Raw genomic sequence first — 25,817 nt, 5'->3', positions numbered from 1 at the left:
AACCTCTGCCGGGGGAGCAGCAGAGGTAATCAGCTGGTCGCAGGAGCAAGCTCCTGCAACCAGCGTTCATAAGGGGGCTAAAAACGGGAGCGCGCACCCGGCGATTTATCACTGGTGCGCACTCCAATCACTGGTAATATGGTCGCCAGCGACCATATTTCCAGCGATTTCAGCCCCAATCGCCCCCGTGTGTACACAGCTTAAGAAAGATTTTGTCAGAGTGAACTAGAAAAAGGGTCTCAGTTCCTGCTGGAGCCTGCTGAAAAATAGCCCTGCCGACAATAATGTATTGCAATCTGTCGGTTTTGTAGCCTTTTTAGTGATTGATACATCAAGAAAATGTATAGTTTGTTCATGCATTTCAAAAGTAAATTTGATATTTGCATCTCCTTAGTTCAAGTCACTAGACACGCCCTTTGGTTGATGACACACCCCTTCAACGGTGCGCGACGCTGCGCTTGGTGCATTTTGGTAGCATCTAAAATCTCCCTCATTTTGCTTTTCAAAAGTAGGCAAGTATGATTAATATGTGTCCCGGATTAAAGGGATGAGTTGGTCACCCTAGGTGGGGCAGATGTAACGTGTAGAGAGAGACAGTATTTACTCTGCAAAAAAAGAAAATAACTTACCCAAATCAAACTTTCTTCACGTTACATCTGCCCCCCCCATGCAGTGCACGTGGTTTGGTTCATTAGAGACTGAATTTGCTTTTGCAAGTGAACCAGAATCAGGCCCCTGTGTGGAAGTGCAAAATCCGCACAGTGTGGGGTTACACTTATTTGACATTCATATTCCTACAGCCAACATCCTTTTCTGTCATTAAGAGCCATTATGGAGTTAAAGTTTCCCCATATTCGGTCCTAGTCCTAGATGTGTAATGCCCCGTACACTAGTATATGATATGCGGCACTGTGATATCGGCAGTGCAGCAAAACACAATGATATCGTCAGCGATATAGTTCATTGATGTCACTGGGTCCCTCCATCAAACCTGCAGTCATTGATGATATTCTGTCAGATTGGACTGCATGGATGATCCCTGGGAGGATGCATTGTTAATGATATGGTAGACACACACTGAACGATGTGCATAATGATATCATTATCGTGCATATTGTTAATATGTGCCCACCTTAATATATGTTTGATGTAGAGTTGTATAATCTATAGCTCATGCTGCATTTTCCAACACTTGCTGTTGTTTGATTGCAATAAGCCATCCAGCACACTGAGTGGAGCTGCTGAGTCAGTACTGCTGTCTCCTTGTTATCTATGATTAGCTCAGTCTCGCTGACTTGCTGTTACTGTACACACAGCAAGAGGCACTGGAGAAGATCCTGCTGCCCATCTGCTACTGCTGGAATACAGGAGCTTAAAACGCACCATGGTCAGTATTACAGCAGTGACACTACAGGCTCTCTCCTGGTATAGCTGCAGTATATACTGCATAGTCTTCAGTTTCTCTTCTACATTGTGTTACAATGCACTGTATTATTTATCTGTACCGTCTTTACACAGTATCAGTTTCATGTTTATTGTAGCCTTTTAAATATTATTGCAAACTCTCCTTAAGGTGCCCATACACGTTACAATTATTGTATACAATATTGTATACAGTATCGCATCTCATTGCATCTTGGTTTTGCGATGAGATGAGATCTAGTACAAAAAGTATGTGCTGCACTTTTTGTACTAGATCTCATCTCATCGCAAAACTGAGATGCGATATTGTATACAATAATTGTAACGTGTATGGGCACCTTTACACCTTATCTGTAGTTAATGTCACAGCACAACACCTAACTTTCAGATAAAATGGCTAAATTCTATTAGGAGGGATTTGGGTCTTGCACATGATTTAATGGTAAATCCAGCAGGTGAATGCAATGTCAAACTCACGTTGCACTTTAATTTTTTTTTTTTGTGCAGAGGCACAACTGGGAATAATCTTTATCTTAAGGTACATATGTCAGAACATGGGGGTTATTCTGATTCACTCGGAAAGGCATAATCACTCAGGTTCGGGTTGACGTTCATCGTGGGGTGGCGTCAACAATGGGGGGGGGGGGGGGGGATTTCTCATGTAATATACCCATAAGGGTGGCTATACAATGAAAAATCGGGTCCATTGGCCCATTTATCATTGTTCCCTATGTAAAATCGCGTCCATCGCATCAGTCGCATCGCATGCCTTAACTTAAGGCATGCGATGGACGCAATTTTTTAATTTTCGGGAAAAGGCTAAAAATAGCCCTGAAATCGCGTTGGTCGCGTCCATCGCATACCTTAACTTAAGGTATGCGATGAGCCACGACGAGCGCCGTGCTAGGAAACAAGTACCGTATATTGCAGTGTAAAAATAAAGCAGACAGTATTTACCCTGCACAGGATCAATAAAACACCCAAATCTAAAGGTGCCCATACACGTACCAATTACCCGGTACTTTCTGTGCTAAAATAGCATTGTTGTGCATACGTTGTGCATGCTATGCAATGCTATTTTAGCACAAAAAGTACCGGGTAATTGGTACGTGTATGGGCACCTTAACTCTCTCTGCACATGTTACATCAGTCCCACCTGCAGTGCATATAGTTTTGTCCATTAGAGAGTGATTGTGCCTTTCTGAGTGAATCAGAATAACCCTCATAGTGCAAAATCTCAAGAGCACCCTTCCAATGCATGACAATGCACGTGGAGGTGTTTACAGAATCAGAATCTGCTTTATTGGCCAGGTATACTTGTGTATACTAGGAATTTGTTTATGGTTTGCTGTGCAGTAGCCAGGTGGGTAACAAGTAAAAAGCATACAGCATAGGTTCCCAAACGCGGTCCTCAAGGCACCCCCAACGGTCCAGGTATTAAGTATATCCATGCTTGGCTACAGGTGACTTAATTAGTAACTCAGTCAGTCTGATTTAACCATCTGTGCTGAGCCATGGATATACCTAAAACCTGGACCATTGGGGTGCCTTGAGGACCACGTTTGGGAACCTCGCCCATACAGTATAAACAATTTAAACAGGTGGGGGAACATGTACAGTCATATAGAAAGTTATTCCGAGTGGACACAGTGTTAGATTATGTGCAAAGGTTTATGGTGCGACTAGACAGTGATGTGTTCATGAGTTCAGGTGTCAACAGTAGAAGTAGTAGTTTATTTATACAGGTGAATCGCTTGAGGAAAGAAACTTTTTAGGCTTCTGGTGGGAATAGCCCTGTAGCGTCTGCCTGATGGCAGCAGGTTAAACAAGCCATGGCCAGGATGTAGTTGGTCCTTGACTATCTTCATTGCCCGCTTTTTTTGTTCTGGACAGAGGGAAGGTCTGTCCCGATTATCTTCTCCGCAGTTCTAACTACCTTTTGAAGTCTGCATTTGTCTCTCTCGCTGGCGGAGCTGTACCAGACCAGAATTGAGGAGTACAGTACAGACTCCACAATTGCGGAGTAGAAGAGGAGCAAAGCTTCTGTGGGATGTTGAATTTCCTCCGTTGCCTAAGGAAGAATAGCGTGTTGGGCCCCCATTTAAGGTCCCGGGAGATTGTGGTTCCAAGGAACTTGAAGTCCACTAGCGACACCACACTGTCAGCAATTGTTAGTGGAGGAACACCAACAGCCTTCTTCCTAAAGTCCACTACCATCTCAACGGTTTTGAGTGGGTTAATTTAGCCAACAAATCAGTTTTCAGTTGAAATTTATATTAGTCACAGTAATGCGAGGCAGGTAGGTAGGTTCAGGAGAAAAATGAGGAAAAAAGACTTCACGTAAAGGGTAGTGGACAAGTGGAATAGTCTCCCATCAGAGGTGGTAGAGGCCAAGACGGTAGAGCAATATAAACATGCATGGGGCAGACCTAAGACTATCCTTACAAAGAAGTAAGGATCAAATAGTGTTTGCGGTAACGGCTATAAAAAAAGGGGGCAGACTAGATGGGCCAAATTGTTTTTGTATAAAAACACAGTAAAATTTACAGTAAAAAAATTGGCATGCATTAGGTTGATATAGCCAAAAAGTCGACATGACAAGCGTCGACCATTTTCATGTCAACATTTTGTATGTGTCACGCAGGGAGAGAGGACTGACTGTGTGATGTGCCCACACCCTCACAAACATCCCCACTGATCTCTTGCATGTGCTTGCAGCAGTGCTTGCTTCTTTCTCTCAAAGCTGTAGATATGGAAAAATTATTAATATGATTTGTACGGGAAGCGGTCATCTATTAGAATGAACTTAGGTCTACAGTCATTAGGTCGACCCCACTAGGTCGACTGGCAGGAAGGTCGACCTGACTTAAGGTCGACATGGGCCAAGGTCGACATGACTTAAGGTCGAATTTGCATAAAGGTCGACATGAGGAAGGTCGACTGGTCATAAGGTCGACATGGGGTTTTTCACTGTTTTTTGAGCCGACATGTGCCGATAGGCGGTATTTCATGCCCTACCATCCACTAGGGCGTGGAGGAGGTTATTAAAGCTGTGGCGAGCGAAGCGAGCCACCGTGCCCGAAGCATTGCGAGCGAAGCGAGCTATGCGAGGGTCCGATTCTCATTGCCAACTGTGTCCATGTCGACTGTGTCGACATTCGGATAAAAAAACAGTGAAAAACCCATGTCGACCTTATGACCAGTCGACCTTCCTCATGTAGACCTTTATGCAAATTCGACCTTAAGTCATGTCGACCTTGGCCCATGTCGACCTTAAATCAGGTCGACCTTCCTGCCAGTCGACCTAGTGGGGTTGACCTAATGACTGTAGACCTAAGTTCATTCTGATAGATGTACCGATTCCATTTGTACACAGTGGCGTAATTAGATACATGTGGGCCCCATAGCAAAAGTTTGTAAGGGCCCCAATTTATCACCTAATGCTGAAAAATGTATACAGCATATGATACTTTGACAGGCAAAGTGGGCCCCTCTCAGCTCTGGGCCCCATAACAGCTGCACCCCCTGCACCTATGGCAGTTACGCCCTTGTTTGTACATATGCAGAATGTGCAAAAATTCATAATTTGCAATAAGATAAGGAACTGCATATGATTCAGAATCACCAGAAAAGGAACAATTGTGGCTTGCATCTTAAAATTCATAACATCATACACTATATACTTTACTTTAAGTGTCTAAAGGGGTGTACACACAGGTTGTTACTGGGAGATTTGGACTAAGGGCCTTATTCTGATCGGTGCGTATATTCCCGCATGCGGACGCACCGCCGATGTTGATCGTCTGCGCATGTGCAGAGGTCACTCTGCGCATGTGCAGGCGATTTCGCCGCACGGATTCTTTATACGCCGCACAGGGGGCGTAGAGGGGCGTGAGGGGCTACTTAGCCTCATTACCCTATGCATACGCCCCCCGTTTCATGGGCGTTCCCATGCAAACGCGGGGCGTATGCATGGTAATGAGGCCGTGACGCGTGGGTACGGGGCGGGCATCTGACATCGCCGGATGTCAGCTGCCCGCCCCCATACATGATTTCACACGGACAAGTGTCCGTGTGGTCTTGTGTTGCGGGACCTGGTGGAGCGTGCGGCCCTGCATTCGATGTTCGGCGACCATCGAATGCAGGGGCAGCTCCCAAGACGGAGGAGGCGTATCCCCGTCCAATTTCATGCGGATCGCCACATATCCGCGTACGGACGGCAGGTGGCGATCCGTATGGAAGGCGGGGATTCGCCTGCACGGTTGCGGCCGCATATTCTGATCGGGCCGCACCGATCAGAATAAGGCCCTAAGCGATTTTGCATAGTCAAAATCTCCCAGTTGTGGCTGGAAATAAGCCATCCGCTATCCCCTGCAGCAGCCCGTGCATACAGCTGAATAGACACTGCAGCGTTTAGCAAGAATATTGTTGCTTTTAATGTCTATTTGGCTGGGTGATAGCGACGTTACAGGCCCACGCATTGCTATCTCCCGATGTGTACATTCTATGTAGTCAAAATCGCTTAGATGAATCACTTCATGTGTACACGGCTTTAGTTTTAAGGACAGGATCACTTTACTGATTGAAAAGATACCTAAATACAGTACATTAGTGTAGAAAGCCACAAAGGGATTAGGGTCACAGAATTATACAGTTGCAGAGCGCACATAAGCAAGAATGGCTTTTTGCACTGATGATAAAGCTCATGATTGCCAGATATATGAAAGAGGTCACCACCAGTCACAACCCCACTAATGGAAATTTACCAAGTATACTAGCACTACTTGTACTGCTTAAGTGACTGCTCTGTTGCCGCATCTCAGGATGACCATAACTGTTCTGTTTTTAAAAGGTAATTATAGTAAAGTATTTTTAACATTCCATAATATTGGAAAATATTAGTTAGTGGGATGGATGTATCAACGCTTGGAGAGAGATAAAGTGGAAAAAGATCAAGTGTCAAATTGTGGCCCGGGGACTGTTCTTCAAACTAAGCGGGTCCCCAGGGACATACTCTGCTCCCTGAGATATCTGGAGAAGCATTGCTGCGCTTTCTCCTTCCTTGCCACCGAGAATCTAAAGAAGGAGAGGATTGAGGAGGAGACGGCAGTGCCCGGCCAGGTAGATGGATGAGCTGCGGCACCCATCTGGCTGGAGGGGGAGCAGCAGCGCCTGACTGGGGAGACTCCTCCCCGGTCAGGCGCTGACCGGGGAGGAGGCTTCTGCAGATGACCAATGTGCATCAGCAGGAGGCTATGGCCCTTATTCTAGTTGACTCACAAGGCTGCGAATTTGCAGCCCTGTGAGTCCCCCAGACGCCGCCTGCCAATGCCGGTCTTCCTGCCCCCTCCTTCGCACACCGGGTTCGTTTGCACAGCCTACAAATGGATGTTTAAACATAAACATCCATTTACAGCCTATGTGGAAACACCCACATCATTCGATGGTTGCCGACCATCTAATGATGTGGAACAAACATGCATATCTAAGTGACTCTCAGGTCAGATTTGCGTGCACACTCCACAGGAAGTGGGCCCCCCCACCCACGTCATGGCCGCATTACAATGGTAACGCCAAGCGTTTTCATGGGGAGGCCCATGAAATGGGCGATTCCCCCAGGTCCACCTCCCCATGCCCCCTGCCCGCAGTCTTGGGTACGTGCGCCCGGCGAACACTCTCTTCACCGTGGCCGCACGCATCCGGCATCTGCACATGCACAGGAAAAATCACCCCCCCCCAATGCGAACACATGGGGGGCCAAACTTATATGAATAACCCCCTATATGCCCAAGGCTCCTCCTGCGGCATAGTACTACACAGCCATTTTGTACAAAGATGTGAGAATTGCATCCATCTCTGAATCTGGTCTACAGTGTAGAATCAGGATAAATGAAATCATACCTCCCAACTTTGGACTAGACGGAGGCGGGACGTAGCTGCTGCGCGCCGTAGGCGAGCCGAAAATTTGGGGTGGGGGGGTGTGACCTAATTTGGGGGCATGACCTATACTCGCGGCTCTCCCGCAAGGCCACGCCCCCATTTTGCCGCTATGGGGGCATGACCCAGAGGCTCTGTGAGCCTCTAGCCATGCCCCCAGCCCCCTGGCTACGGGAATAGATGCATGCGCACAGCGTTTATTCCCCACTGCTTAGCACCCGACAGGGGGGACTCCCAACAGCCCCCCCCTCACCGCGGGACACTGCCGACCGCGGGAGGGACAGCGGGACAGGCCCTGATAATCGGGACTGTCCCACTGTAATCGGGACTGTTGGGAGGTATGTGAAATGACGGAAGGAACTATTATTATCAGATAAAATTACAGATGTGATCTAAAAATCCCTTAAATTCTAACACATTTTCTGATCTGTATCCTACAAAGAAGCCTTTCGCCTATTTCAAGAAAATATTAATGGTTGCAAATCTGATTTCAAGGAGTTGCTCTAGAGTCTAGACATATAGGGTGAGATTTAATATGATGAGAGATTCAAAAAGTGAGAGATTTGGCAAGAAATCTCCAGTTTTTTTAAAGCGGCAACCATTTACACTGCAAAACCAGTTTGATTTTGAAGTGTAAATGATTGCCGCTTTAAAAAAACTGGAGATTTCTTCCCAAATCTCTCACTTTCTGAATATCTCATCTTATTAAATCTCACCCATAGTATACATATATCCCTAACACACCAGCAGATGGTGATGCAGTTTTGTCTTTAGAAGGCTTGACTGGGCTGCCAGTCACCATTGCGTGATTCATGGTCTAGACTTATCTAGAGCAAATAGGAGTGCCAAGTACAACAGTGAGCATAACACAGACATTGATGATTCATTTACACAGTACAATATCTATTGTATTATAAAACCTAACTCCTATCCACATAGAAATACTCATGACTTCCATTCTCCAAAGTATTAGCATTCAGAAGGAAATACGTTTAAAAATAGTTTGAAAGCCACAAGTTACCGTCAGCAATGTACAGTATTTGGTTTGTAATGCTGTGGATAGTGGGGGTATGAAAAGGTCGTAGGACACGTACCGCCGCCACTCGCGGGCTCGCTGCGCTCGCCACGCTTCGGGTTGACGTTGTTCGTGAGGTGGCGTTAACAATTTGGGTGGCCATTATACACTTCAGGGTGCCTATTTGGCCTCTGTGGCCCATTTAACATTGTTTCCTATGGAAAAATTGGGTCAATTGAGGCATTGAACAGGAAAATCGGGTCAATTGAGACATTTAACATTGTTCCCTATGGGAAATCTCGGGCATCTCGTCGGTCGCATCGCACCCGATTTTTTAGTGCATTCAATGCCCGAGATGGCCATGATGGGCGCCCTTCTAAGTAAAGAGTACCGTTGTTTGTCATGTATGTGGATTTTATGTATTACTTAATGTTGATATGCTGAAGTGCACTTCATATTAGTATGTATCATACCTTTTTAAATAAATACAATTTATTATTCAAGCAATTGTGTGTATAAATACTGTGAAAATTAAGGCAGAACTGCGCTTCTTAAAGTGACAGCGTCCCTTATTCTGGGACAAAGTCACTCCCTGTTTGTTTATCTTTAAAACCTGGCTAACAGCAAGTTTCATATTTGGAACACTTTATTCCGAGTGACAAATATTAAATAAAGTATAAATCTAAATATGCAGCTAATACATTTTATTAAATACACATAAAAGCATGCATCTAATACGTATACATTTATTGAAGATATAATATAAGCTGCTATCATATTTTTCAAAATACATATTTAAATATATAGCTAATACATATATGCAATGAAGATATAAAATAAAATAATCAGCTAATACAAAAAGCATGGAAGTAAATGTATTAATTTATGTATACCAAATCCAGTAACACCATTTTTATGCAGCATTTTATTGTCATGCTTGTGTCCGTATGTGACTTCACATGTCCTGCAAATAATTATAATCAACAAATGGGCGAGATCAGGGTTGGACTGGCCCACAGGGTCACAGGGAAAAGCCCAGATGGGCCATGGCCGCATTAGTGAATGGGTCCTACTTTGACGGTAGATCTAGGATTGATGACGTTGACACTATTTGTAAGCTCACATTTTGATTATTTCTTCAGACCACAGAAAGGCTGTGCATACATCTGCTAGTGATTTTTCTTTTTGTATTAACAATTGTACGGTAAAGTCCAGTATTAATATAGGGAAAGTAGCAATATTTAATTAATGACTAGAAACTGTGGTACGTAAAAGAATTTAAGGTTAATTTCAAAGCTTTGTCAATCCTCTATGAGAAATATCCATTTGAAAATAGTTTTGATGCTACTCTATCCATAGTAAAAGGCTATTCTCTGTTCTTTATGCTCCATTCTAGACCGACAATGATTTTAGAGTCCTTATACAAAGGTTTTATGAGTTGCAAGCTGAGCGTGTGGATACATATCATCTATTTGAAGAGTAAGTATCTCTTTCTTTTAATACAGGACACTTATTGTTAAGGAACTTTTCTGTACTAATACAGGTAAGATTTTTCATCATTTTATGCAAAATGTATTGCTGGCTATCAAAGGGATGGCTAGTAAGATAACATGTCTGTGAGACGACATGTCTTAGTGCACCTGTCATCTCTCCCCCTCTATGGAGCTTCATGCGGGAATACGTAGTTTAAGATCAGCTGGTGGAGCAAAAGTTTGCCCAGTCTTGATGTACAGAATATTGCATCAGCTCACTACTACAGGAAACAAAATAATGCAGATTGCATAGACAGATGTGTCCTCATCTTTTGTTGCCAATGTGCCAAATAAACAGCACCTCTTGACAGTGACACTCAATATACTGTGACACTCTGCTACTGTCGCTTGTCTGTTTTGTGTTCTTAAGGTGAAAATGTGTCTTAGAAGCAATGCAGTGCATTGGGGGGCGCGTAGAAGAAAAATCTTTAAGTAGCTTTAGTAACTAAGCGTCCCGTATGGGTGCTCCTGAGGTTATCCTAATACTACAGAGGTAAGTCACGGTAGACGCCAGGAGTGTCCTCATGAGATGAATAAGGATCCCAGTTATATCCAAATGGAGATTAAGCAGCAGTCCAAATTATGTCCAGGGGATTAGCAGCAATCCATAGGAAGATTTGTGGTGGCAATCTGTGTTACAGGGACACTAGTTGGCTCAACTCTATGCGTTTCTCTGGATGTCGAGCTTTCCAGTTTCATCAGGAGTAAGGAGTTTGCTATCTTAATCATTTGTGTGTGTTATGTTTGAAACCTATTGTTACAGTACATTTGTACATTCCTCTTAGAAGATGCCATTTTCTTTCATGTTGTTGTTATTTTTCTTATTATTATTTTTATTTTGTACTACCTTTTCAGGTGTGTGTGTATGTGTGAAAAAATATATAAATATACTGTATATAGAGAGTTCTAAGCAGAATGCACACCATCAGTTCAACAGAGAAGTGCTATTGCCACATAAAAAAAGATTTCATGGCGATAAGAAGCTAGAACATCCTAATCAATAAAAAAAAAAAAAGACTATATTTAAAAAGGAAAAATTCAAATCAGTGTTCAATCTATAATATAAATGAATTGAACATTCCCATCAGCCTGGTATTTTCCACGCATATATTCATATAGACCTGCGTATATGTAAAATGGTCTAAACTTCTTTTTACATTTGTTAAACTGATATTGGTGCTTGCAAATCTTTTTCCAATAAATTGCACCCATATTACAGCAATGTAAGTGCTTGCAAACTCATCTTCCTTTTACTGCCCCATGTTTACCTAATGGGAAAGGTCACCTGTAGAGAGCCACACACCATTAGAATCGTACATCCCAAGACTTGAGTGAGTTTGAAGTAGTGTATACAGTTTGATTATAACTTCTGCATGTGGGCTTCTTTGAAATACAATACAAGTTGTTTCATTTTTCTCCTTTCAGCTCATCTGGACTTCATCAGCAATCCAACATAATGCTTTACTTCTTGTTACGCCTATTTAATCTGCTTTTTTTCCACTTTTGTTAAAGAATAACAGAGCTGAGGAACTCCTGATCCTAATTTTGTTTGCTTACTGCAGTTGTGTTCTTTCTAGTATATTCATAACACAAGATAATATTTGGTATTAGTTAGCCAGCTAGTGTACTTTTCTGATTTATTATCGGCTTTGGGAATACACAGGTCCACTAAACACTTGCAGACTTTCTGCCAACGCATTTAATTGTCCTGTAACAGACATGCTTGGAATTATATAGTATTTCCTGAAACTTATAGCGACACAGCAGTCCCTATATCAGTGTGGTGCAAAGTGGACCACACAGAAAATAGATCACATGCAATATTTGCCTTGTCGTTTTTCTACTTGCGATAGTGACTTGGCATTACTCATTACATCCAATGGCACTATCACTGGCCATATGTTAAGAAAAAACATTTTTTTTTCCTGTGGAAAAAAAGTGCGAATACACATTTTGAAAAAGTGGATACATAGGTTTTTATTTACTAAGATGGGATTTCTATTGAAAAAAAAAGATTGAAAGATGGGATGTTGCTATGGCCAATTAAACATTCTATTATCTTGTAGAAGGTGCTAAAAAAAGTAAGAAGTAGATTTTGATTGGTAGACGATAGCAACATCGTATCTGAAATAGAACTCAAAAAGGTGGGCAACCCTCTCAGATACCAATGCCCCCCTGCATATACCCCGCGGCAGCATTAAATTCCTGCAATTTGCAGCTTTTCAGGGGTGGGGTTAATACAAATCATCTCATTTAGCTCCACCCCTCCTCAAAGACGCACAAATTGCATGATTTGCAGTACTGGCGGCAGTGCTTGATGACATCTACATCTCCCGGTGAGAAGACTTTAAAAGTAGGCAACCCTGATCTTAGTAAATAAACCCCATAATGTATAAAAGCTTCCATATTCCGAAAAGTCTCCAGGTGCTTATTTTAAAAAATGGTGTCACAAATATATTCCTCTTACCATAACTCATCATAAGAATTATACCATGGAAGAGACGCAGGTACTGTATACCACTGCGATCCGTTTAGCAGGACACTACAACTGATTAAACATCTCTCCAGTGACTGTCATAAAGCTGCTGCTAGCGGCAGGAAATGGGCATGGATGCAGCGCTTCAGTGTCCTGCACTTATTTGTTATGCCAGTGATGGAGATATGATTATTGTAGCCCAGCTCTGACATTTTTCTGATTGGCGGCATTAGAGCTTTGGTTGATATACATGACAAATGCAGGGAGTATTCCATCATTGCTTTGTTTCTGTGAGTCATGTCTTAGAACAGGCTGCAAATCACAGGGGGCATTTATAAAATAGTTATAGATTAAGGGTTTTGCAAAGTGTTGAGCATAATATGTTGAAATATTTAATATATTTTATAGGGAAAAATATTGGTCTTGTTGTGGCAACTGCAAATTGAAAAAGAGTGTGACCTATAAGGTGGGCAAAAATCCAAAATGTTACTGCTCTACTTGCTTATGCAACATTACAGAATAACGCCAAGAAACAGAGCGACTTACAACATTTCCCAGAAGAATATATTATATAACTGACCACCAGTAGAAACGAATCATGGGAACAATATTTATGGTTCCAGACACAGGTTGTGCACCTATGACTGAGTCCGTAAGCTGTCAACGATTTTCATATTTTAAAATGCACCATTTATACCTTTTCACATCACAGAAAAACCCAGGTCGACCTGAGTTTCTGTGCGATGTGAAAGGGCCAATTTTTAATTTCTCGGGTTCAGCAATCCGGCATTCCGACCAGGGTTAAAAGAAGGGTTAATTCCGGGTCACACCTGGGTTGCTGTGCAGCGTGAACGGGTAACCCAGGTTGAGGAACCTTGGCCCGTTCACACTATGGAGGAGGCAGAGCTTGGAGACCGTGTCCGCTCCAAGTGCTGTCACCTCCACTGCCCCTGATGCTCTGCCACGCCCCATATGTCAACAGCGACCCGGCACAGTGCCTGGTCACCGTGGGCTTCTAAATACTGCAAATACTTCCGGGACAGAACTGTGTCCAAAAGAAGTATGGGTAAATATACCCTCTTGACTACATTCAAACAAGCAACACATTCACCAGGTCGATGGGCAAATTCTAGGTTTGGCAGGTGCCAGGCAATTATAGCCTTATTATTGTTTTATACACAAAATTATTTTAAATATTGTATACCTTTATAAAGGTTATGTGTAAACAGATGTATATGAAACATAAATACACTGTGATTAGAAGATGTACACTACATAGATAGATAGTCATTAGGTTCACTCCATATGTTCTACAAGTATTAACTCGGCAGGGTCAAAAGGTTGACCGGTAAGCGGTAGATACTGTGTAAGGTTGACAAGGTCATAATGTCAACATTACAATGATTGATACAAAAAGTCAGCACTTTTAGTTTCTCGCTGTCATTTTGTATGTTTAATCATATCTCAATACAGTCAGTGGAAACTTGTAGCCTCTCAGGCTTTATTCTCCCCACACGATGGTGACCCATTTGGGGTTTACATATTGACTGCTGGTCTATACTTATTTATATCTTATTACAGTATGAAAAATATGTAAAAATCTAAGTTTAAATCTGTATTTTATCCAAAATAGTATATCAGGTGAATGCCATTCTAGACTGCGGAGTGACTCTTTAGTAAAGGTTTGATTGGAATTCAGTAGCACCAAGTAGACACCTACTGGGGTATGGAGGAAAAGGTCGACATGCAACAGGTAGACAATGCAAAAACGGTTGACATGTTTTTATATTTTTTGTCAATATTGACACCTGCCCCAATTATTCTAAAGTGAAAAACGTCATGTGTCAATCTTTTGCATGTCGACTCTTGCCCAATGTTGAACTTTTGTCATTGTCTACCATTTGCATGTCATTCTATTGACTGTCGACCTAGACACTGTAGACCTATCAATTGAATACAGTCTTAAGGCTATATTCTCTGAGGGGAGAAGTCGCATCCGATCCCTTTGAACCGCCCGGCAGCTTCCCGGGTGCCAGGATTTCCTGCAAATATATTTTACGCGGTCATTTTGCATATGCTATATTGCATGTGATCCCAGCAAGGATTGCGCTATCAGATATATATATCTATAGTGCACACTTGCAGTCTAGGGGCCCCGATCCGATGTGCACAGGGCCGCGCATTGGATCAGAGCTCATGCATACTTCCCAACTTTTCAGACAAGTAAAGAGGGACAGCTGTGCGCCCGAAACTACAGCGCTGTGGGAGCCTGACCAGCGGCTCAGTCAGCTGCTGGCCAGCCCCCAGCCTCTCTGCTGCAGGAACAGACGCTGTCACATCGGCCCAATGTATCAAAATCATTTTGCTGCTTATATATTTAAAAAATAGTTTAGACCTGCTCACTGCTTTGATCTTTTATTATTTGGTTATATTATTTTTGTAATATTTAATTTATATTGCAGACTTTTTTCAAATGTACAGAGAACACTCCTGCAAACAATAGATAGATTCTGTAAACAAGTACAGTATTGGTTCTGCTCCTAACATGAAGTATTCATTTATCATAAGTTTTAAAAAGAAGTCTTTTCACCTCACGAACTCTGAGTAGTAAAAGAGGTAGAAACTCTGCCAGATATATAACTATTTTATGTATCCAGCAAAACTATCTCAGCTGTATCTAATACTATATGCAATCCAGATTTTCCATCTCTTAGCTGTAAAACCTCAATATTCTTTTTTCACGCATCTATCCGGAATGCATCTGCAACTTTGTCCATTTGTTTAAACACCCCTTTATGTATGCACACTAGATTTTGGGGTTAATCTTTCAGGGTCAATGTGCAAGTCGGTGTGCTAGAAAAATGTTGAGAGTTCCAATTTTAACACTTCTGCCCCAAATCATTGGCTTATTTAAATACATTTTTATATATCTGGAATATTTATTTGAAAAAAATAATAAAATAAAAAAGTATATAATAAAAAAGCTAAACGTTCCCACATGACAGGATATTGGAGGATTGTTTATTTAAAGACATCTGCTGGTTCTGTGTCATATAACCTTTATCCATAAGAAATATATAGTTGTTTCTGCAATGTGTTAATCATATTTGTGTTACTGGGGATTAAACAACAAACACACTCCTAAAGTCAGTCTAGAAATGCTGCATTTTTATAGTATCTCATATTTAGATGATATTAACCTCCGGCATCTACCTCAAGACAAATCTAAAACCAGAATTATTGACAATGTGAAATTTGAAAGGTGTTTTTTTTTATTCTTTTTTTCCCTTGTTTTGGGGTTTATTTTTCTTTCTGTTTTTCCTCAGTCTTCGAGTTATGATACTAGATTGGCCATAGTTGGATGCACAAGGGTATACCCAGTGTCACCAGATGTGTATGCAAAACTGCATCTATGGCCATTTAATTATGGTTAATCTATGTTGGTTATTTTATATATTGTTTATTACAAGTAAAATATATAAAAACATATGACTAGTGTCCTTTGATTTAAATAAAAGGACAATTATCTACAATGAAAATAATCTGCATGTGGTATAGCAGTGCACTTAGGGACGGATTCTGATTAGCACACAATGCTGGTCTGCATATATTCAAGCGGTTATTTGCAACTGCGCATGTGCGAAAAGTTCTGAAAACCCCTATGGCGAATGCTGTGAGATAGATTGACAATCACAAAAGTGGCAGGAAAGTGATGAGTGTACCTAGGTGGTGACTGCATGGTGGCTAGTAGTGCACACAAAAATGGGCCATTCAATTAGGAGTTGCAGGCCTTTCATTGCAAGCTGCTATGTTCACAGACGCACAACAACAAGCATTGGAAGCCGCGGTCAGACCAAGAAACTGCTTGCGCAATAGGGCTGATTCAGTTTTTGATGGTACAACTGACGGCGGCATATAAGCAGGGTGAAAAATATTATTTATAATATTACTGTGAAATATTTCAAAGTATTATAAACCTTGATCAACGATTCTTTAATGCTTTCTAACATGACAAATTTATTAGGCTTTAATATGATTTATTTAAACTCTTTCAATAAGACAAATTTTAGACTAAACATAATTAAAACATGCAAAAGTACTTTTCAGAGAAATGTGCAAACACAAAAATGGAGGCGTTAAGTATTAGCCTGGGATATGTAAATGGAATGAAACATTATGGGCCAGATTCAATTGTTTTCTGCCCGTCCCGGCACCTTTGCGCACACCGGTGGTATTGAAATGTTTATGCCAATAGGTGTGCAACCATCTTTTAAGCACTCTACCCCTAGGATGGCAAGCTAAAGGTCAGAAAAGTCAATCGTTTGTGCGCGCAAATGGGGCTTTTTTGGAGCCCATTAGTTTGGTCTTTGGGCTAAACCTGACCTTAGTGGGCACGATCAGAGCAATAAAAATTATAATTTAAATATAGTCCCCGCAATCTCCCATCACTTTTTACATTTGATCTGGTGGTTTGGATAAAAACATTCTTTTCTATCTCATTTTACAGTCAACTTTGATAAAAACCAGGACTTCCAATGCAATCTATAGAAATTATACAGGATTGCTCATACAATTGCAGAGGATAACTTCCTTTTATTACAGGGGGCACCAAGCCTATCTGAAATCTGGCCCACACTATGACTTTATCCAGTACCGTCAGTTGGTTCATGAGATCACACAGGCTTTCAATGGCATCAGCAAAGAGCTCATCCAGATGAAGGATCGCTTTCGGGAGTTTTATGATCGATCAGATTTGTCGGAGCACCTAGAAAATATCCAGGAGCTGGAGAAGGAGAAGTTAGAATTGGTACTGTATTTGCTATTTTTAATGTCTTGATTTATTTCACTATAATGTAAATTATTTTCTTTTATGTTTCAAACAGGTTTATACAGCTCTCTTTTTTCCCCCTCTCTTTTTAGACAGCCAGACTACAATTAGCCAGACAGAATGCACAGGACCATCCCAGTCAGGAATGCTACAAAGAAGAGGTGCAGCTCCTGAAACACAAGTAAGTGAAGTCCAAGCTACTGTATCAGTTGTTAGATGTTCAAAACACCTCAAATACCAAAGTTAATAGGTGAAGCGTTTTTTTAATGAATGGTTCCTTATTGGCCAGTTAAGAACCCTACATGTAGCATTGCTGATAACCAACGAACAATAGCTTGGATAGTGCCACACTGCATTACATAAGGCATTCATACAATTGTAAGGGTCTAGGGTCTTTTGCATACACATTAATGTCTTTTAAAAGAGATCTCCGCTCAAGAGTTATATCTATCAAGGTCTTTTAAAACCTACCTAATAGCGTGCTGGTTTAACCTTACTTAGGGATTGTAGTTTTCAACTCATCCATAGATTTATGTATGTATCAACCAAGTTAATGGGCTTGGGGACAAATAATGACTCCTGATTCTCTGAGGAAAATGAGCAGTTGCCTGAAATGAATGTGTTAGGAGACATAAGCCAGAAGTCAAAGGGCCTGATTCATAATTTTACAATATGACACAGCCACAAGGAAGCACTGTGCTATACCAGCGAATATGGTTATGCAGTAGGAGGCACCTGGTGTAAATAGATGCCTTTTGTCTGCTTCTGTGACCATTGGTTACACAGATTTCTGTCCCAGGTCCGCAACCAAGGTCTCCCACAAAACAACTGCGCACACCTCCTTATTTGAGGAATCGGCCCAGCCCCCACCCCTTTCTCTCTTCCAAATGCCTTGAGCATGTCGATCAATATGGGGGCACTGTGTGCAAGGTCACAGGACCTGTTCTGCACATGGGCAGAATGGGTCCTACACATATGCTCTGCCCTCACCATCAGACTTGTACTCTAACCATATGGTTACTTAACAAGTTTTAATTAGGCTTAATGACATTTAAAAGCAATATAACAAAAAATGGTCAGACTTTTTTACTAATGTGTTAGAATTTTTTTTTACTAATTCCTAGAAACACAGATTCAACTTTATACAATGTTGGAACACATTCACATTCCAGGCACTAATAACAAAATAATTTTGGTCCAATGAGTGTGAAAGAGACAAAAAAAAATCCATAGGAAGACAGATACCACTCTTTTCTGGAACCAAATAACCACGTAAAAAAATCGGGTATGACATATTCCCCCCCTCCCCCCCTTTTTCTCAAAAAACAAAAACAACTTTGTTATTAGCGCCTGGAATTTGAATGTGTTTCAACATACTAAAATGTTCGTCTGAACAAATTACAGATGATTCTATCTTTTGTAACAGATGTACAGATAACAAGCAAGGACATAAATCTTTTCTTATTTATTTTCTAGTAGGGTCATTTTTGTAGGGTTTTTTTTGTTTTTTTTGGAGAGCTGTATGTGAGGAAATTTATGACTAAGAATTCATTTCTGCCTACAAATAACTCAAATGATGGCTTCCTAGAATTTCCATGCAGAATACATTGGGCGGTATTCAATGTCCTGAATCGCTGGTTACAGTGATTCAGATTTAACATTCGCCTGCCAATCGCCGGTTTTTAGCAGTGAATCGCCATGCATGGGGATTCGTGGGGAGTCGCCAAGTCACCCTATTCAACGTGGCTGAGAATCGCCGGCCCTAACGGCGATTCTCAGCCATACCGGCGTTTCCCTACACAGCCTCATTAATGTAGTCAGTTGTTTAAAAAATCGCAGATAAATGCTAGAAACAAGCAAATTACCCTGGACAAACGCTTCCCATACAGCAGACGGCAAACGCTGGGAAATCTGGTCAAAGGGCAAACGAAGGAGTGAGGTGGGGAGGAGAATCATGGGTAAGTGAGGTGCACCATGGGTAAGAACAGTGCTTTGTGGGAGAAAAAAAAAATACCTGAAAAAATTAAATATATATTTGTATAGCACTTCTACGACCATGACATCACACAAGGGCAGCAAATAATAATACATTAGACTTGCATAGTTAAATAGAGCACTTAAAACCAATTATTTGACATGTTCCTATAAAAGTTCACCATAAAAAGATGACGAGGGGCACTCGGAGAGGAACGGCGATATGAAAGAAGAAAAAGGAATCGCCAACTTCACATTGAATACACTTTTGGCGATTCCCCTCAACTACCGTCGATTCCCCATGAAAAATCCTATACACAAAAAACGGCGATTTGTACAGGAAAACATTTGGCGATTGCAGCTTCATTCACCGGTCGTCAACGGCGATTCTAGCTCATTGAATACGGTGATTCGCATTTGGAGCTCCAAAAATCACCGTCAGCCACGAAAAAACCCCGGAATCGCCATAAAACTTGGCGATTCCGGCTCATTGAATACCGCCCATTGACTGATCTGCATTTCATAAACTATTGTTACTGGTGTCTCACTGAAGTTCACAAGTCTTCACCAACAAATGATATGTCACTTTGACTAAAACAAACAGAGCCCTAAAAAATGTACTCCTTTTATCCCATATCAATCATCTTGATCAACAAAATGTCTGTAAAAAACAGGTGCACCTGTGCACGTTTTCCACACATGCGGAATGTAATGGCCTCCGAGAAGCAGGAAGTGCAAGCATTTGTGCGTGCTCTCCCTTCAAAACCAGGTTTGTTTTGCTGTGTAGAGGATTGCTGCTTTAAAAATAAAATAAATAATAACACAAAAAATCAACATTTATTTATATCATTGCTGCAGACACACACACGCACTCACACACACTCTCTCTCCCTCTGCAGCGTGGTGCAGGTGCTGTCAGTGCCTACTTGTGGTTATTTACCCCATGGTGCAGCAGAGTGCTTCAGCCAGCCAGCTACTGTACAGCCTGGGAGGAGCTGTACGTAGCAGCTCCCCCTAGAGTCAGCCAGCTGCCAGCTCAATCCCAGTGAGAGCAGGAGGCAGCTGCCGTGACTCATTGCCTCCATCTGCTAATAAAAAAATGTCAAACTGCAGGATGAATTGGTGGGCAGCAGGAGACAATGGAGAAGTGCCCCTAAAGAGGAAAAACCTGGCGTCAGCTGACTCCATTGTATCCCGCAGTTCTGCCACTGCCTCACAGTGACAGTCTTTCAGTAGCCACACCAGCCAGCTGTATCCTCCCTGTCAGCACTGCTGCTGCCCGTCATTAGGAGGTGCCTGTGCACCCCCAACACCCCTCATGCGCACGCCTATGACAATAACATATTTCTATTCTCTGGGATTATAATAGCTATCATTTTTACCCTTTAGTTATGGCCTATAATAGCATGTGTTTTAAATAATGTGGAATTTATTGTTGATCTTCCAGAAGTGAGAGTGATGGAAGTAAATTTGAAAAACCATAAAATGTACTTTAATATGTATCTACTTTTAATGTTTTTTGGACACTATTCAATAAATGTGTTTTCATGTAGAGTATATCGAAAGATACTACTAAATACAGCCTCACAGAGCATAGACAAAGGGGGTGATTCTGATTTGACATGCAAAGCTGCAAAATTCTTAGCTTTGCGTGTCATCTTTGCGTCACCCACAAGAACGCCAGCCCCCACTTGCACAATGAATATCCCCGCGCATAAAAGTTTATGCACATGTGCAGTTGCAAAATCTCTCTCCCCTGTGCAAACGCGCAGGTGAGCGTTGCAATCAGAATAAACCCCAAGGTGTGTAGCGGTGTACATAAAACAACAACGTAACAAACACACAAAATATATATCCTATCCAGAGAAACTTGCAGTGTAGAACTGAAAATCAATGTCAATTACGGTAATAAAGGTTCACTCTGTATATGGTATATTATTTATGAAGAATTGCATCAATTACGCTATATACGGTATTTATTAATATTCGGCTATATTACTATCGTACATCAGTTGGTTATACCTGCGAGAACACTTTTACAAGTGGCCACCTGCTTTAAAATGGTTAAATTAACAAAGAGTGATAACGGTCCTTTTCAGTATTACTGTGACAGATGTATATCACTATGACAACACCTTGCAAGCGCCTCAGTTCTAAACAAGCAGCGTGGCTGTTATTCTGGGTGTTTCATAAACACTACCTAAACTTCTATATTGTGAGTAATGTAAGCCAGATGTATATTATTTATAGTTCCCATCCGTTCTCTTAGGATAATTAAAACCGTGGAAGCAATCAGTGAAGTACTGCAGGATTTCAAGTATGACTGTGAAGAAACACAATGACGTCTCCCTCTTTGGAAGCCACAGAGGGGGAAAACAAGGCCCAGTTTGGACCACTTGTTTGGATATGCGCTGTAGCAGTGCCAATTCTGTTTCATCTGCTGCCCTCTCGGGTGACATTCTGGCTCTTTATCCATAGTTGTTGCTTAACAGACATGGCAGAAATGTCTCATTGCACAGCAACATCTCTCCTTGTAAATTTGGGACATATTCTAGATTTCTTTCCAATATTTGTATTGGGTATGTAAAGTATGCCTTATGATCTTTTTACAGTCAGATTATGTCTTGTTTTATTGTTTATTGCTTTACAAATTGTAAGCTTTATACCACAAGTGTATGTTGTGTAAATTATATGTTTTCTACTATCCGTTTTTGTGATTTGTATTCTATGACATTGTGTTTATACACTTAAATGCATTTACTGTAGAGTTAGACACATTAAAATACAAAACCTTACAAAACCTGTGTGTATACTGGGCCTTCAACTCTATAAGTGCAATCTATGTGCCTGGTCGCGTGATGTGCGCTCCCGCGGGCATCCCATCGCACAGCACATAAAGTCTGTGCAGCCCGTGCTTTTTGAACTAACTTCGCATCGCACGCAAATTGCATGGGATGTGATGCGATCTAGTTAAAAACGCATGGAAATACTGTACAGTGTATGGGCACATTAAGATGGGATTCTCTTTCAGATGGGATGTTGCTATGGGCAACCAATCAGACTCTACTTCATTATTTAGCACCTTCTAGAAGATAATAGATAGAAGCCATTATTCAAATCGCTTCGGACACCCGTGTGTTCGCATGGGGGACCGAAGTTCTGTTACACATGTGCATACGCCAGGGATCAATGATGGATAGCCCAGTGTTTCATTGTTGTTCCCATGAAAACACAGGGCGTTCCCATGGTAATCGGCCCATGACGTGGGTGCCGGATGTCAGCTGCCCGCCCAGTTCCTGTCAAGTGTGCACGCATATCTAAGTGACCTGAGAGTCACTTTAGATGTGCGTGCACTCACCACATCATTCGATGGTCGGCGACCATCAAATGATGTGGGTGTTTCCACACAGCCTTCGATGTTCAAGGCCATGCGAATTAATATGGCGTGCAGAACAATGGCAGATTAAGCACAGGGCGACAGGGGCAGATGCCCCGGGGCCCCCACACCAGCAGGTGTGGGGCTCCTGTCGCCCCATGCTTGGGCAGTGGGGTCGGGCATCGCAGGCGGTATGGGGGTCCCTGCAGCGGTCTGGGCGGTCAGGGTCTCTGTTGCAGGTGGGAAGTCAGCGGCGGGGTTCTTGCGGCGGATGGGTACTAGTAGCCAATACCGCTACTAGTTCCCATCTGCTGCAGGGACAACGGCGCTGACTGCTCAGACCTCTGCAGGGACCCCCTGCCCGTCTGCGCTGCCCAGTTTCCATCCTTCCGTGGGGGAAGCCAGTGTGTGTGTGTGTTGATTAGAAATGGGTGAGGGTATTCAATAGCTCTTATGTACCTGTCCACTTTGGCTAAGGTGGTTATAGCCCGCTTGTGGTTTTTAGATAGTCAACCAGAAGTGGCTGAATGGAGAGCACTTGTAAATTAAGTGATCAGACCTGAGAATGAAAATTAATAAGAGTATAAGTTATGGCAAATAACAATGTATTATTTACATAAAATGTTAATTATATGATAGCTAAGGTATATGTATAGACATTTATTGCACTCATTTTTGAAAATTCACTGTAAATAATATAATTTCTACATATAGATATATACACTCTAAATTACTATTGACAAAGTCTTGCTGGCTTACACTTATAATTCTATAATAGATTCATCCTTGTAGAATTATAAGTTTCCGAACTGGAGTTTTTAAAATTATACTTAACTTAATTAACATGTGCACTTATATAATCTAGCTATACAAATGTCTTCATTTCTAATGGTTACTCATCTATTATGTGTATCTGAACACTTCAATTATTAATTGATCGACTGCTACCTAACGATTCCGGTATGAAGAGAAAGACACAATTACTGGACATGAAATTGATAGGATGCACCTTGAGTTCTCGTGGTCACACTATTGGAAATACATCGGGAAGATATACCGCAACTAAAAGGAGATAAAGATGAAAAATGTGTATTGGCATAAGGAATGAATGACTTGTCTTAATGTTTGTATTGTATTTTGTATGTTTCTATGTCTTCTTTTTTTCCCATTCATTAATCTTTATTTTAATTTCAGTTACATACATTCGGAAAAAATAGAACAGTTTGCCCGGATCAGGACTGGAGCTGCTGCTGGAGCACACTCCCCCTCATGCACACATGATCACCCTTGTCCCCCCACACCTATACACCCACCAACACCTCTACTAACCCCATTCCCTCCCCTTGTCACCACTCACCCGCCAGCACCGGTGACCACCGCAGGCACCCTGATGTATTACTGCTTCCAGCGGGATGGCAAAATATAAAAAAAACCTCATAATTCGGATGAATGAGATCTGCTAAGATACGATTTGCTTTCTTTAGCACTCTGTTATTCTACAGATCAGGGGTGCGCGGTAGAGACACCCCAATAATTTTACTTGCAGTTTTTGTCACTCGGTCTAATGCGGCCTGCTCTGCCGCAGTACAGTTCCCAAACCATACTACAATCCCGTACGTTAAACACTCTCGACGATTCCCTGATAAAAATCTAATTAGCGTATTTGTCTCAGAACATACAGCCTTAAGTCTTCTTAAAAAGAAGAGGCGTTGTTGGGCCTTCTTAATCATAGTAGTGCAATTTAGAGACCAGGTTAAATCACCAGAAATATACAGACCTAAGAATTTAAAAAACTCCACCTCCTCAATAGGCGTGCCCTCCATAAATATGGGAAATATTGGCCTACCACAAGTTCACCTAAAATCTATTACCATCTCCTTGGTTTTATTGGTGTTTAGTAGTAGACAATTTTGTTTACTCCATTTGAGTAGCCTAAAAACCTCAGACCTGTATGCTCCCTTATCATTTTCGGTTATCAGGCCAACCACAGCGGTGTCGTCCGCAAACTTCACTATCTGTACAGATTTTGAAATCGACACACAATCATGTGTAAACAAAGAATATAGCAGCGGACTCAAAACACACCCCTGCCTGTGCTAACCATAACCTCACCGGAGATAAGTTTACCAAGTTTCACTACTTGTGGTCTGTTAATCAAAAAATGTAAGATACAATTACACAAGTACCCATTTAAGCCTAAATCAAAGAGTTTAGAGACCAGTGACATCGGAATAATAGTATTAAAAGCAGAACTAAAATCCACAAATAAAATCCTAACGTAAGAACCCCTTTTCTTAAGATGACTCTGAGTCTGGTGTAAAACCATTAGAGCCGCATCATCTGTAGACCTGTTAGCTCTATAAGCAAACTGAAAAGGGTCAAAATTTACAGCAAAATGCGATTTAATATGGCTCAAAATCAGACGTTCAAAGCATTTAATCACCAGTGATGTTAAGGCAATAGGGCGATAATCATCCAGACCCTTTCTTTGTTATGGGGACTATCGTCATGGCCTTAAGACACTTAGGAACCACACAAACCTGCAGCGAGATGTTAAACAACAATGTAAAAATCCATGTCAATTGTTCGCTACACCCTCTGAGAACCTTACCCGGGATCCCATCAGGGCCGGCAGCCTTCCCTAAACCCACACCCTGCAAACACTTCCTAACCTCCTGCTCGTCCAGTACAATTTGTACCTCCTCTGATCTGACATCTATCTTACTTACAGTGGCTAAGTTATTTTTTATCAAATCTAGTGTAAAACTTGTTTAAGTCTTCCACTAAGGCCCTGTTCGCAGAGGAGGGCTCTGCTTTTTTGGGCTTATAGCTAGTGATTTCCTGCAAACCCTGCCACATACTTTTGGAGTCGTGGCATTGCTTGAACCTAACTTCCATCTTGTTTGTGAATTCTCTCTTGGCCTGTTTTAATCCCTTTCCTTAACCCCTTCCCGACATTTGACGTACATTTACGTCATGGCCGGGATGTACTTCCCGACACATGGCATAAATGTACGTCATGACTTTAAACTGTCACTGCGTCTCGAGACGCAGTGACAGAGGGACAATGTCTGCTGTCCCTGACAGCAGACATGTCCCTGCATGCCCAGGGGGGGCTGCGATGTCGCCCCCCCGTCGGCGATCGCTGTGATTGGCTGTTCAGTGTGAACAGCCATTCACAGCGTTTTCCTGTGTTACCAGCGAATCGGACGCTCAGTAACACAGGTGTCAATCACCGCCGGGCGTCAGGGGGCATG

The 25,817-nt window shown here is 41.9% G+C and overlaps 1 protein-coding gene across 2 annotated transcripts; it reads left to right on the top strand.

Moving 5' to 3' along the window:
* Positions 1–1,250: 1,250 nt before the first annotated feature.
* REX1BD (required for excision 1-B domain containing) lies at positions 1,251–21,890 on the top strand. 2 transcript variants are annotated; one of them, XM_083179444.1, is made up of 5 exons: positions 1,251–1,387; positions 9,771–9,853; positions 16,985–17,189; positions 17,303–17,391; positions 21,454–21,890. In XM_083179444.1, exons 1-5 carry the CDS (start codon positions 1,385–1,387, stop codon positions 21,524–21,526), a joined length of 453 nt encoding a protein of 150 aa, XP_083035570.1. In that variant the 5' UTR covers positions 1,251–1,384; the 3' UTR covers positions 21,527–21,890. The 2 variants fall into 2 exon arrangements, with proteins under 2 accessions (XP_083035570.1, XP_083035569.1); XM_083179443.1 differs by lacking the exon at positions 21,454–21,890 and adding an exon at positions 20,298–21,446.
* The last annotated feature ends 3,927 nt before the right edge of the window (positions 21,891–25,817 follow it).

Source organism: Crinia signifera, chromosome 1 (genome assembly GCF_055691185.1).
Source record: "Crinia signifera chromosome 1, ASM5569118v1, whole genome shotgun sequence".
NCBI classification, from domain to species: Eukaryota; Metazoa; Chordata; class Amphibia; order Anura; family Myobatrachidae; genus Crinia; species Crinia signifera.
Note: the sequence above shows the minus strand (reverse complement) of the source record. Positions and strands in the feature narration are given on the sequence as shown.